Below are 18715 nucleotides of genomic sequence, written 5' to 3'. Positions count from 1 at the left end.
TCGTATCCACTCTTAACTGTTTAACTGACTTGAAAGCTATTAACTTTCCCCATGAGTTAGTTAAGAAAACTGAGTGTATATATGTACAAGTATTCCATTTATGAATCATCAAGTGTTTACTGAACATCTACTACATGACACTATTGGTAATCACTAGATATTCATAAAGAATCAGTATTTGTGCCTCTAGACTGTTCCCATTAAATTAAATAAATTTTTTCATCTATACCATAAATCTACCCTTTTCATACTTTCTATCATTGCTCAAATGATAATTCCTTTAAAAAGCTTTATTAATATTTCAGCCATTTTCCAATTAGAAGCATAAGGCCAGAATGTTCTTTGAACTACACCCTTTTGATCATTGTATTTGTTAATATACATTTATAGTAGTTGTATATTTTTTCTGACATGTATCTTTTATTATATTTTTAAAATTTTCTTGAGGTCAAAGATGATCTCTAATCTATATTCCTTGCCTATAAGAAGGTAGTGGAATATAAGACTAGAAACTCAATTGATTACTGTTTATATTTTAATATAAGAAATAAACATTTCTATAAAATTAAAAAAATAAAGTGCTTCACTTGGAGTTAGCAATTTAAACTGCATAATGTGAATATTTGCTATAGAAATTTAAAAGCCCACTTTATCCATAGAAAATAATAAAATGTGCAATAGATTTTGTAAAAATTTACAGAGGTATTTTTCTCTTTCCAATAGGTTATTAATAAATATTAAAATAATAGGATGCAAGATTATTTTATTTAGTTGAATGCTATAGTTTGTGTATAATAACAGATCATAATTCAGATATAATTTCTTCAAGAAGATAGGATACTTTCTATATCTAAACTTAAATTCAAATATAGAAATAATTGTTAAGAGTTAATGACCATTAAAACTTAAAAAAAAGGCAAGTAGAAATCTACACATATCATTTATATAGATCATTTAACTTGCAAGCAAATGAAAATGTTTTAATATGAGAAATTACTGAAGGTGAAATAAAATTAATATTGATAGAACATCCAATACGTATATAGTACTCCCCTATAATCTGTGGAGGATACATTCTAAGACCTGCAGTGGATGCTTGAAATCATGGATAGTACTGAACCCTATATATGATTCGTTTTTTCCCATACATACATACTTATAATAAAGTTTAGTTTATAAATTAGGCACAGTAAGAGATTAATAATAATAAAATAGAACAATTATAGCAATATACTGCAAAAAAGTTATGTTAATGTGATCTCTCTCTCAAACTATTTTATTGCATTATACTCACCCTTCTCTTCTGATAACGTGAGATGATAAAGTGTCTGTATGTTGAGATGAAGTGAGTAACACAGGCATTGTGATGTAGCATTAGGCTACTATCGACCCTCTGATGATTTATCAAGAGGAACATATGCTTCCCAACACTGGTTGACCATGGATAACTAAAACCATGGAAAGTGAAGCTGATGACAAGGGGTGGGGGACTACTATATAATATAAAATATTTTTCTCTAATTTTATATTCTAACACCTCACTGAGATGAATTTTCCTTAAAACCCAACTAGACTGTATATATTTTCAAAGATAACCAGAATTATGGCTTAAATATGATTCTTTTTACTTGGACAGTTAAAAATATACACACATTGTATTCTAAAAGAGCACTGGATGTCTAGGAGTTTGAAGTAGAAATTTAAGTATCTGCTTGTATTATTTCACTTCATAGATCTTCCTCTTCTGAAAGATGTTATACTATCAACAAAGTTACAACATACACGTTACTGGCTACTCAGAAAATATAATTGAGAATTACTCCATCTCAATTTAAAATATAAGTGACTACTACTTGGCAACAGAGAGAAAAACTGTGGAGGTTTTTGTTGTTCTTTTTTGTTTGTTTGTTTAAAAAAATAGTTATTTGGGGGCACCTGGGTGGCTCAGTCAGTTGAGCGTCCAACTTCAGCTCAGGTCATGATCTCATGGTTCATGAGTTCGAGCCCCGCATCGGGCTCTGTGCTGACAGCTCAGAGCCTGGAGCCTGCTTTGGATTCTGTGTCTCCCTCTATCTCTCTGCCCCTCCCCCGTTCATGCTCTGTCTCTGTCTCTCTCTCAAAAATAAATAACAATTCAAAAAAATTTAAAAATAGTTATTTTAAAAAACAAAAAAGATTCAAGTCAATCAAACTGCTTGCAAAGTTTAAATAAATTTACAAGCATACCTTGTAGACATTGCAGTTTCTGTTCCAACCTACCGCAATAAAGTGAATACCTCACGATAAAGTGAATCAAATGAATTTTCTGGTTTCCCAGTGCATATAAAGATAATGCCTACAGTATATACTGTAGTCTATTAAATATGCAATAGTATTATGTCTAAAACAACAATGCACATACCTTAATGTAAAAAAAAAAAAAAACTTCATTGGTAATAAATGTTATCCATTACTCCAGTAATAACTGATCACAGATCACCATAACAAATATAATAATTTAAAGGTTTGAAATATTGTAAGAATTACAAAATATGACAGAGACACAAAGTGAGCAAATGCTGTTGGAAAATGGTGCCAACAGACTTGTTCAGTGCAGCGTTCTCACAAAATTTCAATTTGTAAAAAAGCACATTATCTGCGAAGCACAATAAAGTCAAGTGCCATAAAAGAAAGTGTGACTGTATATTCTGAATAACAATAATATGCAATAGGAAAATTATAAATTGAAGGTGGGAGAGCACAAATTATCTCACCCTAAATAATCTTATCCAAAATAAGATTTAAAACAAATTCAGTGACTGTTGTAGAACATTATATGTACAATTACTAATAAAGACAAAATTTCATTATTCACGATATTAGAAATAGACTATAACACTCCTATCTTCATCTTTTCAAGCAAAATAAAGTCAGATTATTTTGTGAGAGTTTGCGCTTCATTGACAAGAATATGAGATCCCTTAATTGACAGGGTATTGCAGTGTCTACCATACTGTATTATTATATTGTGGCTCATAAAACCTGCTGCCAGTCACTATTTGTACAGTGGGTACAAATAAATTTACCAGAAAAGTCTCTACTCCATTAATTTAAACCCACTACGACTTTCAAAGTTAAAACTAGTTTTGATTATAATAATTTACTTATATTTTTCAATTTACCAGTTTTCTGAAAACTAAAACCAAATTTCTTTAAGATGAAGTCTACAGTGTTATACATTTTACCCACCATTCAAGATGTTAATAGCACCTACTAAACTGTCATGATAGAAATATGTTGCTTATATGTATATATAAATATAATATCCTCTATATTTTATACCCTATATTGTACATTTATATTTTATAGTTTATTTTTAATTTTTATTTTATTTACTTTTTGTTTCAATTTTTTATTTAAATTCTAGTTAACATATAGTGTAATATTAGTTTCAGAGTAGAATTTAGTGATTCATCACTTTCATATAATATCTAGTATTCATCACAACAAGTGCCCTCCTTAATGCCCATCTCACCCATTTAGCCCATCCCCCCGCCCACCTCTCCTCCAGCAACCCACAGTTTGTTGTCCACAATTAAGAGTCCGTTTTATGGTTTGCCTCTTTTCTTTCCCCTATGTTCATCTGTTTCATTTCTTAAGTTCCACATATGAGTGAAATGATATGGTATTTGTTTTTCTCTGATTTATTTCGCTTAGCATAATATACTCTAGCTCCATCCACATTGTTGCAAATGGCAAAATGTCGCTCTTTTTTATGGCTGAATAATATTCCCCTGTATATATACACCACGCCTTCGTTCTCCATTCATCAATCAATGGACATTTGGGCTCTTTCCATAAGAATCTGAATGCATCACTTTGCATTCTCACCAACAGTGTAAGAGGGTTCTCCTTTCTCTGCATCCTCACCAACTTCTGTTGTATCCTGTGTTGTTAATTTTGCCCATTCTGACAGGTGTGAGGTATATCTCATTGTAGGTTTTGATTTGTATTTCTCTAATGATGACTGATACTAAACACCTTTCCATGTGTCTGTGAGCCATCTGTATGTCTTCTTTGGAAAAATGTCTATTCATGTTTTCTGCCCATTTTGTAACTGGATTATTGGTTTTTTGGATATTGAGTTGGTAAGTTCTTTACAGATTCTGTATACTATCTATCAGATATGTCATTTGCAAATATATTTTATATTTTAATAATGACTAATAACAAACACACTTTATTTATATAGTGTAGCGTGATGCAGACCTAAAACACACTGGTGAAAAAATAAGGAAAATTCAGTTATTCTATCAAGTAGTCATGGGATCTAGGATAAGTCACTTAGCCTTGCTTGGTTTCAGATTTCTTTTCTATACAATGAGATAGCAAGACAGGTTAAAATTCCATTTGTCTAGATTCTGTTACATTGATTTTGACCTATTACTATTAAAATTATTCTAACTAGTATCTTATATGTTCACACAGATTTTCCATAGTCCTAATTATACTATAGAAAAAAGTTGTGATGCCAGTTTAATTTACATATACATACATAAGACTAGATATCACTGTTCTATTTTTAAAATAATTGATGTTTTTAAAAATATTTACTGAGGCTTATGTTTAAATGTGTCCCATACATAACATACAACCGCAAACAATGTGGTATTACTTGTTTCATATAAAATTGGCTTAAGTTGTATAATGGAAATCTTTTCTCATTTAGTTATAGTGACATAACTTTTACATTTTATATCACTTACATTTTGTAACAGATTGACTTGACTAACAGTGCTTTGAGTTACAGAAGGTTTTTCAGAAATAAATGTTCATCTTTTGAAATAAATATGAAGAAAAGGAGTTACTATTACACACTGTATTAGCTGTGATTAAAAGTAAAACTGTAACCTTTTAAAGGTCCAAAGACAGATATTACAAAACAGAAACAAGATAGATTTTGCATAAGCATTAATGATTCAATAGACGATGTAATATCCATTTATCTTTCTCAGTACAAGAAAGAAGATGGGACATTTTGAAAATAATATTCCAGTCTTTTAACACAAGTAAATTCAGTGTCCTATCATTTGCCGGATTCAATATTGGGAAGTTATATATTAAAATTAAAGACTGAATTCTGGAATACACAGTTAATATTATATCAACGGATAAATGAATGAGGCAAAATGGGCATACATTTGCATTAATAATTTTACATTAATGTTTTATTATACTCTGAACACAATGTTCAATAATTATTTTTAGAGCCTTTTTATTTTATAAAATTAGTTTTATATGCAGAAAAGAGTTAGGATATTCTGAAAATAAATGTAATATCAGGAAAATGGCTTTAGTTAATGATAAGGTGTATAACTCATTATAGTAAATAAAATACCTTGGTTCTGTCAAAGATAGATTGCTAAGACAAATAGAAGGTTTGAAAACATACCTAAATAAATATGGAATTAAATATATGATAAATGTGGCATTTTAGGACATTGGGAGAATATATTATTCAAGAAATTTGGAATTATTACTTATTTAGAGGGAAAAAAAGTTTGGATCTTTTTCTGTTTACACTAAAATAAAAACAGAATAGGGCTTGTCACATTTTACTCTGTATCCTCTCAGCTTTATTATATTTTATTTTACTAGTGAATTTTATTATTTTTTTAAGAGAGAGGGAGAGAGAGAGGGAGTGGAGGAGGGACACCGGGAGAGGGAGAGAATCTTAGGCAGGCTCCATGCTCAGCACTTGACATAGGGCTTGACCTCTTAACCATGAGATCATGGCCTCAGCCAAAATCAAGAGTCAGACACTTAACTGAGCCACCGAGGTGCTCCTACTTTATTATTTTTATTTAAAAATATACATATTCATTGTAAAATAACATGGAGGTTTGTAAAAAAAAAAGTTAATAACTTCTCTTCACCTCTCCTTCAACCTAAATCAACTCAGGAAACTAGTTTAAATTATATCTGTCTATGCCATGTTTTGTTTATAACTGGGTTTTATTTCTAAACACAATATTATGTTATCCATATTAATATGCAACTTACTTTTTTTCACTTAATAGAGATACCCTTCTATGTCAATAAATATAATAACATATTTTAAGAATAGCCTCATAACATTCCATAATATGAATATAAAATATAGTAAATAATATATAATATGTAATAAAAAATATAGAGTTAGCAATTTTTATAATGATGGGCACTATATCATCTCAAGTTTTTGCTACTTCAAATGATGCTACAATTTCTATAAAATAGAGTGTACATATGCCATTATATGGTGGTACCTTCATTTCTCTAGGAAGAGCACATAATACAGCATTGTTAGCACAATGGTATATATATATTTATAATTTGGGGCGCCTGGGTGGCTCAGTCGGTTAAGTGTCCGACTTCAGCTCAGGTCACAATCTCACGGTCAGCGAGTTCGAGCCCCGCGTCGGGCTCTGGGCTGATGGCTCAGAGCCTGGAGCCTGCTTCCGATTCTGTGTCTCCTCTCTCTCTGCCCCTCCCCCATTCATGCTGTGTCTCTCTCTGTCTCAAAAATAAATAAACTTTAAAAAAAATTAAAAAAAACAAGAAACATTTCTACTGCATGAGGTTTCTTGTTTCCTTTCAGCTAAATAGCATAGGAGGTTATTAAACTTTTTTTTTTTTTTAATTTTAGAGTGAGACATAGAGTGTATACATGTGAGCAGGGAAGAGAGACAAAAGGAGAGAGAGAATCCCAAGCAGGCTCCATGCTCAGCACAGATCCCAAAGCAGGGCTCTATCTCATGACCCAGGGATCATGACCTGAGGTGAAATTAAGAGTTGGTCACTTCGAGCTCCTGGATAGCTCAGTTGGTTAAGTATCTGACTTCAGCTCAGGTCATGATCTCACAGTTCATGGGTTCGAGCCCTGCGTCAGGCTCTGTGCTGACAGCCCAGAGCCTGGAGTCTGCTGCAGATTCTGTGTCTCCCTCTCTCTCTGCCCCTCCTCTACTCGCACTCTGTCTCTGTCTCTCAAAAATGAATAAACAATAGGAAAAAAAAAAGTCACTCAAGTGACTGAGCCACCCAGGTGCCCAGAGGTTATTAAACTTTTTAACTTCAATAATATGATGAGAGAAAGTGGTGTCTCATCCTTTGATTTATGTATTTCTGGCTAATATAGAAGTAAGACATCTCTAATACGGCTATTAATCATTTGCACTACCTCTTTGTAATGTTTACGACCTTCTGCCCATGTGTATACTGGGTTAGGCTATTATTCTCATTTAAATACCAAGGAAATTTTTGATAGCAGAGAAGTTAATACATGGTACAAAAAAAGAAAACTCACTTGGTCTCAAGTTTGGTTAATTTTTCTTTTAAAATGTGCATAGTAAAATTTGTTCTCACATAATTTATGACTTCCAAATTATTTTTAAAACATTTTAATATTTAAAAGTTAGTCCATTTAAAGTTTATGTTACATGGATTAATGAAGGGTTTTAAAAGTAAATTCAAAATTGTGCTGAACTATTTTTCAAAGAACCCATCATTTTCCACTGAATTGAAATACATTCTTCATTACACATTATCTTCTCATATTTACTTGGTTCTCTTTACAGACTTTCATCTGCCTCAGAAATGTATTCCTGTACCAACACTGCATGGTGATTTTAGAAGATGTATAGTTAGTTTCAAGATCTGATGTGGTAAATCTTTTTGTCTTATTTTTCCAAAGGTTTCTTTCTTCCTATAGCTTCCCAATTACTATTTAAGTATTTGTTAATAAAAATCTGTGTTTCAATAGCTCTAGACTACCCATTAGGTCTTAAATTATTGTACTTTTCCACCTGTACTGAGAAATAGTTATTTGTTATAAGATTAGATTTAAAAAGTTAGAATTATAGGTAAAATATTTTTAAAAAGTGACCATGAATGTACTCATGATCTGTCATATCAAAGGACTGAAAATGACAAGGCAATAAGACAGAAAAATAAGTGGAATCATCTTAAAGGCATTTGCTAAACCAGGTGAACACTGGATCCCATTTCCAGGTCCTCTGAGAACATAGCAAATATAAATCCCTGGTAAAGAAAATGTATTCATTGCGATCCTCACAGAATTTCCACAGATAAAGCTTCAAAGAAAATCAGCAAAGTAAAAAAAAAAATAAACAAACATATGAAGAAACAAAGCATGATGAGTGGAACCAGCAGAACTACAAACAGTATAATCAGACTGATAGAAACTTTAGTGGAACTCCCAGAGTATGAAAAATGAGTATTTTTATATATTTAAAGAAATGACAGGCTGAGAAAATGATTTAAAAGCTAGCAGAGTTTTTAAAAATGCAAAATAAAGAGGATAAGTTAACCGCCATGGATAACAGAGTAAGAAGGTTTAACATGTATCTAATAAGAGTTCCATAAGGAAATGATGGTCAAAGAGAAAATCCCCCAGATGAGGAAAGTCATCAATGCATAGATTCAAGAACACCAGGGCAAACCAGGCAGGATAAATAAAAAGAAATCCAACTTAGATAAATCACTGTTTAGTTGAACAATGAAAATAAAAAGATCTTTAAAGCACCAAATGAGCAATAATTAAGGTTCAAAGACAGATATTACAAAAGACATGTAATATCAAATGAGAAATAATTAAGTTTCTATTAATTTTTCAATAGCATCAGTGCAAGCAAAAGTAAACTACTTTCCAATGGAAATTCCAATATGGAAAATAAAAAGATTAGAAAAAGAAAAAAATGAAGAAAATTAGGAAAAATGTGAATAAAGCTAATCAAACATTGACTCATAAAGCATTAACAATACTATGTCTTGGAGTTGTAAAAGGATAAAATTGATATACAGAAAACACTGTTTTATGACTTAGGGACAAGCTTATTTGAAGTATAGTACTTTGTGCTGGAAGACCCACTCAGATGAGTACCCTAAATGATACAAACCCATGCCATAAAGTAGTCGTAAAAATTTGAATATATTCAGTCCTAGAAAAATACATTTTTCACATTATTCAAATATTGGCATCTTAACTGTAAAGGAAATGGACACATGAATTCAGAACTATTTATTTCAACCAATTGGCATATCCAACTCTGCAGGATAATGGCTTGCTTACTCTCTAGAGCATAACAGAGTTTTTAAAAGCTGTGTTCTCTTGAGTGTCATTTTATGGCAGCAGGCAGGTAAGTTTCTGACAGTCCTCTTAGAATGAACAGAGGTGCTCACAGTTATCATCTAGCAAAACAAGCGAGGGAACTAACCTTGGGTACTGAAGGAAACCTTATCTCTACCTTTTTATTTTACACATCTAAAATATTCATATTTTCAAACACTATTGCATATTAAGTTATGGACTTCCTAATATTTTTTCATCTCCTTATTTCTCTGTCATAATAGTGGGAGAAAGCCTAATGGTCTTACATAATAAGTTATGTGTTTGGACATTAGTTTCTAGGACCTAGGAAACCACTACTGTTTTTTTTTTTTTGAACAAGTGAGCAATATAATTAGAGCTATGCTTTTAGAAGATTATTCTGGAAGTGATCAACATTTTACTTGATAAAGGTATTAAACCACTTAGCCACTGCAATTGAAAAGCAAACTCAAAAGGAGGATGAAGTAAATCTACTGACTGCACTTCTGTTTTGTAACACTTGCATCAGGTACATGCATGTGTGTATATGTGAGTATACACACACACACATACACGCACATATATCAGTATTTTAAATTAAAATATTGTTGTCAATAGCATTTATCAAATGAATTCTGCTGGTTAAATTTTGTTGCTCCTCTGACTTCTAGTTACTTTCAGTAGAGTTCTATGATAAAGAAGAGATTTTTATTTTACATTGATTCATTTAGTCAGCTTTTCTGTAATATGTGTTATTAAATTTTTTTATCTAGGTATAAAAGCCACACAAATCTGGGCACACAGACTCCATAAAATATGCAAAGAGGTGGAAAAATCAATGCTTTACAATTGTATTGAAAATTTTGAAAAGAGAAAGTACCTCTATTGTTTAAAATAAAGCATTATGAAACAAAAGAACATTTTTAAAAACAGTCATTCTTTTTCATTACATTTATAGATTGGCCTCATGCATTCTGATATAAAGTGCTGTTTGTTTTTTTTTTCCAAAGGGAAGCTATCAAGAAATATAACCCAGTATTCACAGTTTGATGACTCTGAAACGTGTACTTCCGATTGAGAGATACAATTGAGAACAACAGCCTGCATGAATGAAACAGAGAAAAACTGACTGAGGAGGTACAATGGAATTGACTGTACCTTTGAAAACTAGAGCTGTAATCCAGTTTGTAAGAAAATAAAGAATGGAAGTATTGGCCTAAACTCCACTGAATCACAGAAACCTAACACAATACAATACAAGTGACATCCTTTTCTCAAAGAGGCACAAGGCTCATTGAGTCTGGCGATTCAATTACCCTCTCAACCTGGAAAGAACCCCCCTCCTGAGTTGAGGTCCACCGGCAGAGCAGTGTGGGACAGCCTACATTGTACACAGCTGGTAAATACCTAAAAAGCTGAAGGCTTTAAAGAACAAGAATATCTGACCTTTTATGATTACTACAGTGATTCTTCAACAAAACACTACTTACCGATAGAATTCCCTAAATGTCTATAGAAAAATCACATTTTCAATTAAAAGTCTCCAAATATTTTCTCTTCATATAAAATCTGTTTAAATAAATAGCTAAGTATAACACTTCATTAGGCAATAAAGAAAACAAATTAATGAAACAGAAAGTTTTTCTAAAATAGGCTTCTGATCTTACTTAGACATGTTACTAACTTCTCAAAGAATACCATTATTCCATTTGTCTTTTTTTTTCCTATAAAATTGCATAAACCTTGAATGAATGGAGTATATGCTAATGAGAATCACAATATCAATAATGAATTTTGGAATATCTAGGGAACATCCAGCCAGCATGGATCATAATTGTAATATTGTCTCATGCTTAAAGTCAAGGCTGGTACCTTGGAAATAATTTTAGCCAAAACACATTAGACTTCAAACTCTGGACATTTTGTTTCACTCCTTTTCTGTGAAGTCATTATTAAACAAAGAAGGTTTCACATATAAGTTTCACATAAATTATTTATTTTCACATATAAGACAAAGGTCTTGTGTTGATAGATGTGTGGTATACCATGAAGTTAATAAATGAGATCACTTCCTAGAATTCTTCTTCCTAATTACAAAACAAATATAAAGCATTGATAATTTCCTCTATGTCTAGGATTAAGTCTCAAATATTGAGCATAGAATTAATATATTTTCACAAGTGAATCCCAATCTAATTGCCTTGTCTCTTTCCCATCACTCTTTTTTATGTAATCTAGGCCCTTTTATAGCCACAATGAATTTATAACATCTGCCTAAACTTACCACATATATACATTCCTGCTTTTGTGCATGCTGAATACACTTTCTAGATTGCATAGGTTGCAGCACTAACCACATTCAATTATAGTTAGAGTGTTTTTTTTTAATTTTTTATGTACCTGCTTTTGCTTATAAATTATGAACTTCTAAAAGGCTGGGCCATAGCAGGGACGCAATACCTGTCACTGTGTTTGGTACATAGCAGCTACTAAATAAATATAACAGCTATAAAAACAGTAATCCCTTGTATACCATTTGCCATATTGAATGAATTGGATAATTAATAATTCCATATCAACAAAATATTTTTAAATAATAATACATTATTATTTTCTAAATAATAATTCTAAATAATAATAAATTATTATTTTCTAAATAATAATATGTTTGAGATTTTCACATACAAGTATTTAGTTTACACCACAACCTTGTAGGACAGATGCTGTCTTTCTTCCATAAATAAGCAATTTTTCCTGGGTTCACAATAAGTGATCAATCTAAAATTTAACCTACACTTAAAATCCTAATAAAGATGACCATGTAGATTAATATCATACTGTATACCTAAGTTTTAATCTTTCTTTTGAAATCTTAAAACTATATAAATGTACCATTTTTCTCTTGAAATACTTTTTTAAAAATAATTGACATTGAGAAATGATGTTTATAAAAAAGGTACCTGGTTGTTGAAGGAGCATTTATTGGATTTTTACAGCATTTTAGAACATAAATGTCAAACCTTGTGAAACAAAGAATTCTCTACATCCTTATAGGAAGACCTCCTTCATCTCCTGCTCATTTGATAAAGCATCAGACACTTGGCAAAGAGCTCACAAATACTTGTTTCACAAAGAAAAGATACTATTAATTAATCATTTAATTAATCAAAAATTCACTAAGTGAATGAAAAACTGTGCTTAGTCTTACATTGGTTTAAAAAAAAAGGTTAAGGGGCGCCTGGGTGGCGCAGTCGGTTAAGCGTCCGACTTCAGCCAGGTCACGATCTCGCAGTCCGTGAGTTAGAGCCCCGCGTCGGGCTCTGGGCTGATGGCTCAGAGCCTGGAGCCTGTTTCCCATTCTGTGTCTCCCTCTCTCTCTGGCCCTCCCCTGTTCATGCTCTGTCTCTCTCTGTCCCAAAAATAAATAAACGTTGAAAGAAAAAAAAAAAAATTAAAAAAAAAAAAAAAAAGGTTAAAACTCCTTTTGTTCTACTTATGCTCACAAAAGCCTGTTTTCTATATTTTGGTGTTGGGGTTTTTTGGTTATAAGTCTATCTAGTGTGTATGAATTATTCAGAATCTTAAATAAAATTATTTGAATTTTAGCCCCAGGGAAAAGTTCAATTCCTTGACGTGTCTCAGTGTGCCAGGCTTCATACCAAAACATATTTTAAAGCAGATATTTAATAAATTTGAAATGTGTTTTGATAATCAATGACAGTTCCTATCTATAAGCATTTACCTAGAGTCAATCTATTCAGTGAGTGCCTTGGATGAAAAAATCATTAATTTCAACACAAACTAATTTTTTAAATCAATAAACAATAAACATGCATTTTTACAATAATTATATCAAAACTTGGAAGAGGCTAATTAATAAAATGTGCTACATTTTCACATGCCTATAGAAATCACATTTCTAATACTTTAACCCAATTTACCAAGACAGGTCATAGTAGATAGACATCAAGATCAAATGCTGTTAATTTTATTTGCAGAGCTAAATATGAATTTACCTTGTTTGCAATACTTGTGATGAATGATTTGATATCTAGATTAGTTGGACAGCTCTTCTGACAGGGGGCATCAGCACATTTCAGGCACCTAAGAAATAAAATAACCAGATACAGAAACTATAAGGTAAGTGAGATAATATTATATATATTCTCTACCCTACACCCATTCAGAGTTAGTGTCTAGTAAGAACAAATAAAATTGTGCTATTTTTAGGTACAAAATCTTTTTTTAAGCAGTAAACATAGAGTATCTGGGTTTCATTTTTTGTACACCTTCTGAGATGTATAAAATAGCACCACTCAGGTTAACTGCCCCTTCTCTCCATGTTCCTCCTAGAGATTAAAAGGATCATATTTATTTAAGATACATCATTCACTCATTTACTAAATCAGTCTTTTTTGACCTCTCACTAAACTGACAATGCTCAGAGAATGCAGTCTTTAATGATAAAAGTTTTGTATGCCTTAAAGCCCGCAATTATTATACACACACAAAAGCAAAGTCTCTGTCATTTAACTCCTTGTAACGTCCTTTCTTCCGCCCTTCGTCCCTCCCACTTTGTCTCCCACATTTCTTCTATCCCTCCTTCTTTCCCTCCCATCATCTCTCTCTCCTCCAATTTTCTGATGTTCTTTAACCTCCAAACTATTCACACGGCAACTGGCCTTTGTAGTACATGCTTCAATGCATAGCCCAGATCCACCCCCTTCCAGAATGAAGCATTTATTCCCCTGCTGCTGTGCCCTTAGTCAAAGAGAACAGGCTCAACCAAGGTCGTGTCCCCTTTCTAGCAGCAGCCTGCTTCCAATTACAGGTCAATGAAGAGGTTAGAGCCCAGTCCCCTTGCCCAGACTTGGGGAACACGTCTGCAGAAATCCATTGCAGTCTTTATTATGGCTGTCTGTCCAATCCTGATTCCTTCACTGTTGCACAAATGTTGATCTTCTAATAAATTTCCTGCATACTAATCCCATCTCAGAATCTGCTTCCTGGAGAACCGACCAGAGACATGTTCAAACTTTAGTGTACCTAAGGACCAGCTTGGTAAATGTCACAGTTTCCACAGAGGAGCCCCTCCTGAGTCTGAGTTATTGGCTTGGGAAACTATTTTGAAAAAAAAACTAAAAAGCCTTTGAGGTGATTCTGCTATACATGGTTCGATCCACACAGCAAGAATCATGATTGTTTAATTACTACTTCAGGACTGAAACCACGGGCTAGAATGGTCCTTAATTTGCACATTAATGTGTGTTATTCATTCATTTATTCATTCACTTAATAAAAATCTAATCAGTCCCTGTTACATGTCAGAACCTTGAATATGAGGATATAAAATTGATGACCACCATGGTCCTACTCTCATGCACCTTGCGATTTGGAGGAAGTTCACACATATAAAAGGCAACTGTAGTTGTCAATGTGAATTTGGGTGAAAATAGCATGCTCAGGGAGGATATCAGAGGAACTGTAGTACTGGAGGCGGAGAGTCAGGGAAAGCTGATTGGGAGGAGTAACACTCTGAAGGAAGACTGAAGAATGAGTGGGCATTAGGGAAGAGGAAAAGGGTGGGATTTGGAGTGTAAGGTCACTCAAGAGAATAAGTCAGTATGTACCCAGGTCTGGAGAAAAGTACAAGGTACATAAACTAATGCAGTCTGGTCTGTCACACAGTGAGATCAGGAGTAGAGAAGAATCAGGCTGGAGATCTGAAACTTAAGATACACCACTGTCACCCTTGTAAGAAGTCCAGAATTCTCCAAGAATTTCATTGAGAATGAATCCTACACTGCTTGGTGACAAAGGTGACTAGCTAGCTCATTTTCTATCTACTTCCATGTGTAAAGACCTTGGTTCATTTCCTTTGAGAAAACAATACTGGTCTCCTTGTCATTCTTTTGTGAGTAGGAGAGTTCTCTTCATTGTCTGAACCAATTTCTCAGCACCTAATTAATATCTTGTTTTTAAATCTGATCTCTTTTCTCTGGTTTGTGCCCTTAGCCTTCTCTCTAAATTAAATTTTACACAATGAGTACCGAAGGCTTTTCATAATCAATTGTCTTCTCTGAAATGTAGTCATTAAACCTCTCCCCTATCATTTCTCTAAATGCCATTGTTAGATTCACATTTATCATTTAGTTGAATTCCTATCTTCTCATACTTATGATTTTTTCCCTAAAACACTGTCACTGAGTTCAAAAAGAACTTCTTGAAAGTGTAATCAGCAGCATACATTGCAAAACAATGCAAACAGAGCATAATACATGGTCTATTTGGTCTATGATGTTGAAATGAGGTGATACTTTATGTGTTATCTTCACATGGATAAATATGTTGAGCATTATTAGTGGTTTGAAAGGATCTCCTATTATGTAGTAAAATAAAATAGCTAGAAATTTGGCAAATAATATGCCATCTTAAGTATCTTCTAATTTATAAAAAAAGTCATTTCAACAGTTTTAAAAATATCTGGCAATTCACAGGAATAAAGCAACAAATGTACTTATTTGTTTCATATGTGTATATGTGTGTATATATATATGTCTGTGTGCATGTGTATACATATCATTTATGTCATATAGATTCTGCTTATCCCTAATGAACTCACAAGTTTCCTACCTTTCTTTTTTCTAATACCCAACCTGAATAATAAGGCAATTAAAATATAAAGTTATAATGTCAGCAGGTATGAATGAGCCAAATTAATGCACAGTGTATTGTCCTGTTCTTCTAGAGAAATCTTAAATTCAACATAAACAGATTCACTTAACAGCACTGACAATGTAAGGATTTTTAGTTGTGGTTATTAAGCCTCTTTACCAAATAATTCCCTTTTTATTATTGAGCTAGTTCACAAATAACAGCTGTTGGAAATGTCAGATGTTAATGAGGCAGGGCAATGCAAACCTGAATTGTAGCATTCTTTTTTTCTTTGGTGCCATGAATATGCCAGAATGGGCAGACTCTGATAATAATACCATCTTGCAATTCTCTAAGCGCTCTGCAGACTAAAGTGCATCGGGCTGCCATTAATCCCACTTATCACTCTGACAGCTCAGTAATTACACTACTGCTATAGCCAGGTAGTCCTAATAAAATATCAACCACTGCACTGGAATGCATACTGGTGAGATGTTTTATTAAACTTGGGGGGGGGGAGGGTTGATCATCAAGTGACATTAGTGTTGACCTATTTTTCTATTTGACAATAAATTATCCTTTGACCATGCCATAATAGATATTACAGAGTGCATTTACTGTACCAAATCAGAAAGGTACTGCATTACAATGATGTAGGCAAATGGTGTAAATAAAATAGCAGAAATGCATGTCAGAATGTTATTACCTAAATTGCTTTAAATGATTGATACCATGAAAAATCACAGACACAGTACTTAGGGGAATATGTCAACAATTATTGTAAACCACCATTCTACATAAATTTTTCCTAAGAAGTAACATTTAAATTACACTTGTTTTTATCTTCATTCATTTAATTCCCCTTTTATGTTTCAAAGTTACTCTGTTATAATGCAATTTATTTTTAAATGCACTATAAGAGCCAAAAGTTAATTCAGATAAACAATCATGTAATATTTTTAATCCCCAAATAATTATATTTATACCAAAAGGAGTATTTTAGATTTTTTAAAGCAATGAAACATCTTAGATTTTTTACTAGTGATAAACTTTTTTCATTTCCACATTTAATAGAGGGCATAACAATGGATTTCATTAAGAGCAAAATATAGAATCCTTAATAATGTTAATCCTTCATGATTCAACATGACCATAAAAAATGTATGAAAACTTTAGTACTGCTACTTAAGGGACAAAAACTATTAAAGATATAAAGATCTTTCTCCAGGGAAAGGGCGCCATGATTCCTCTCCCCAAATATTAGTGAGCTTGGACAGTTTTACTCTATAGAATAACACCAAAAAAAATTATACTAAGTAAAGAAATGAACACTTCATTCTTTACACATCTGAGAACAGATGCCTGCTTCTTTTATTTTTAAGCATCCATAGCAGCTGGAATTGTGACCTATGCTTGTTAAAGAATTTTCTAATCCATGAGTTTAAATAACAGTTTCTTCCTCAATTAAAAACAAAAAATCAGAGGCACATGGGTGGCTCAGTCAGTTAAGTGTCCAACTCCTGATTTCATTTCAGGTCACGATCTCACAGTTGTGAGACGTAGCCTGACATCGGACTTGGTGCTGGGTGTAGGCTTGCTTAGGATTCTTTTTCTGCTTCTCTGCCCTTTCCCCACTCATATTGCATTGTCTTTGTTTTTTTTGCTAGACTGGGTTCAATCAAGTTAGCACTGTTTGATCAGGCTATGTATAATCTACACTAGTCTATATGTAATCAAACTGAGCAAGTTAATATTTACCTAGAAAAATTTTAAGATATTTTCCTAACATTGATGTTGTGTTACCTCAGATCTTTGGAAGATATACCTTGATTTGGAAGGTCTAACTAACTGAAATGTAGTGGATAGGTATAGGACCTAACCTCCATACCCTATAATCACCAGTATAGGCAAATATGTAGTCTAATATCCTACCCCAATTTGGCAATATTTCTACTGAAATGGCACATAATTGAATGGAAGGAATGTAAATCAAGGAATGTAAATCAACCCCTGGGGGGGGGGGGAGTTGGAAGTGTTTAATATATATCTGAGTTCCACAGCTTGCAATCCTTGTACCAGATCCCACCACAATTAAAAGACCCAAGAAAGATGGTTGATATCTTTAAAACATAATGAGACCAATTCAATGTTCTGATATATGAAACAGTCAAGAGCAATTCTCAGATGCCAAATATTCTCTTTACATCTCTCAATATTCAATTAATAGCCTCTCCTATATGTTTCCTGACTCTGCTTCTCTAATTACACAACAAATTCTTACTAGCTCAGGGATATTTGGAACTAACTTTGAATATTCGTAGTATATATTTTGGCCCAGCTTCTACAGTCAGCTGGCTGGGAAGGTATAGCAACATTGTTAAAGGTAACTGAACTTTTTAAGTTGTGCACCAATCTGTCTTGGTGATGCTGAACCAGTGATATTCATGTTTTAGACTTTTAATAATTACATAATTTGTAGGTAATATGAAAACATAATTTTTAACTAGAGCTATTTATCCTCTAGAAATTACCATTCATTTATAGGTGTTTTGAGACAGTTCAAAACAAGCAAGATTTAGAACAGAACACAATTCATAGGACCGATACTCAAAATATCTTGTTGGATTATCATGATCATGAGTCTAGTGATAAAACATAGTTAAAAACTCTTCTACAATCTTTCTGTAGTCTATATCAAGAATTACTGGTTTTCTCAGATATGAGTGGCTAAAAAATGTCTTTTACACTTTTTGTATATTTTTAATTAAAAGGAAGGCCTTTAGTTAAATTTTGATACTCATTTTTGATCTTCATATATGACTGATTCTTAAAAATTAATAAGATGGCTTTTATTTCCACTTCATAGACGAGAGTATTGAGGCTCCAGAAATCTCCCAGAAGCATAAGGAGACCAGTGGCCAAGACAGTTGAGGA

General features: G+C 32.7%; 1 protein-coding gene across 1 annotated transcript in view; it reads right to left on the bottom strand.

Moving 5' to 3' along the window:
- The window catches only part of DPYD (dihydropyrimidine dehydrogenase), an 862187-nt gene that overhangs the window by 649488 nt on the left and 193984 nt on the right, over positions 1-18715 (bottom strand). The window contains exon 4 of the mRNA XM_047084253.1: positions 13144-13231. Within this exon, the coding sequence (XP_046940209.1) occupies positions 13144-13231 (88 nt within the window). The remainder of the gene's footprint in view (positions 1-13143; positions 13232-18715) is intronic.

The sequence above is a fragment of the Lynx rufus genome, unplaced genomic scaffold (genome assembly GCF_022079265.1).
Source record: "Lynx rufus isolate CCGP_SWC_20201006 ecotype Redwood Valley unplaced genomic scaffold, mLynRuf1.p SCAF_2, whole genome shotgun sequence".
Lineage (NCBI taxonomy): Eukaryota > Metazoa > Chordata > Mammalia > Carnivora > Felidae > Lynx > Lynx rufus.
Note: the sequence above shows the minus strand (reverse complement) of the source record. Positions and strands in the feature narration are given on the sequence as shown.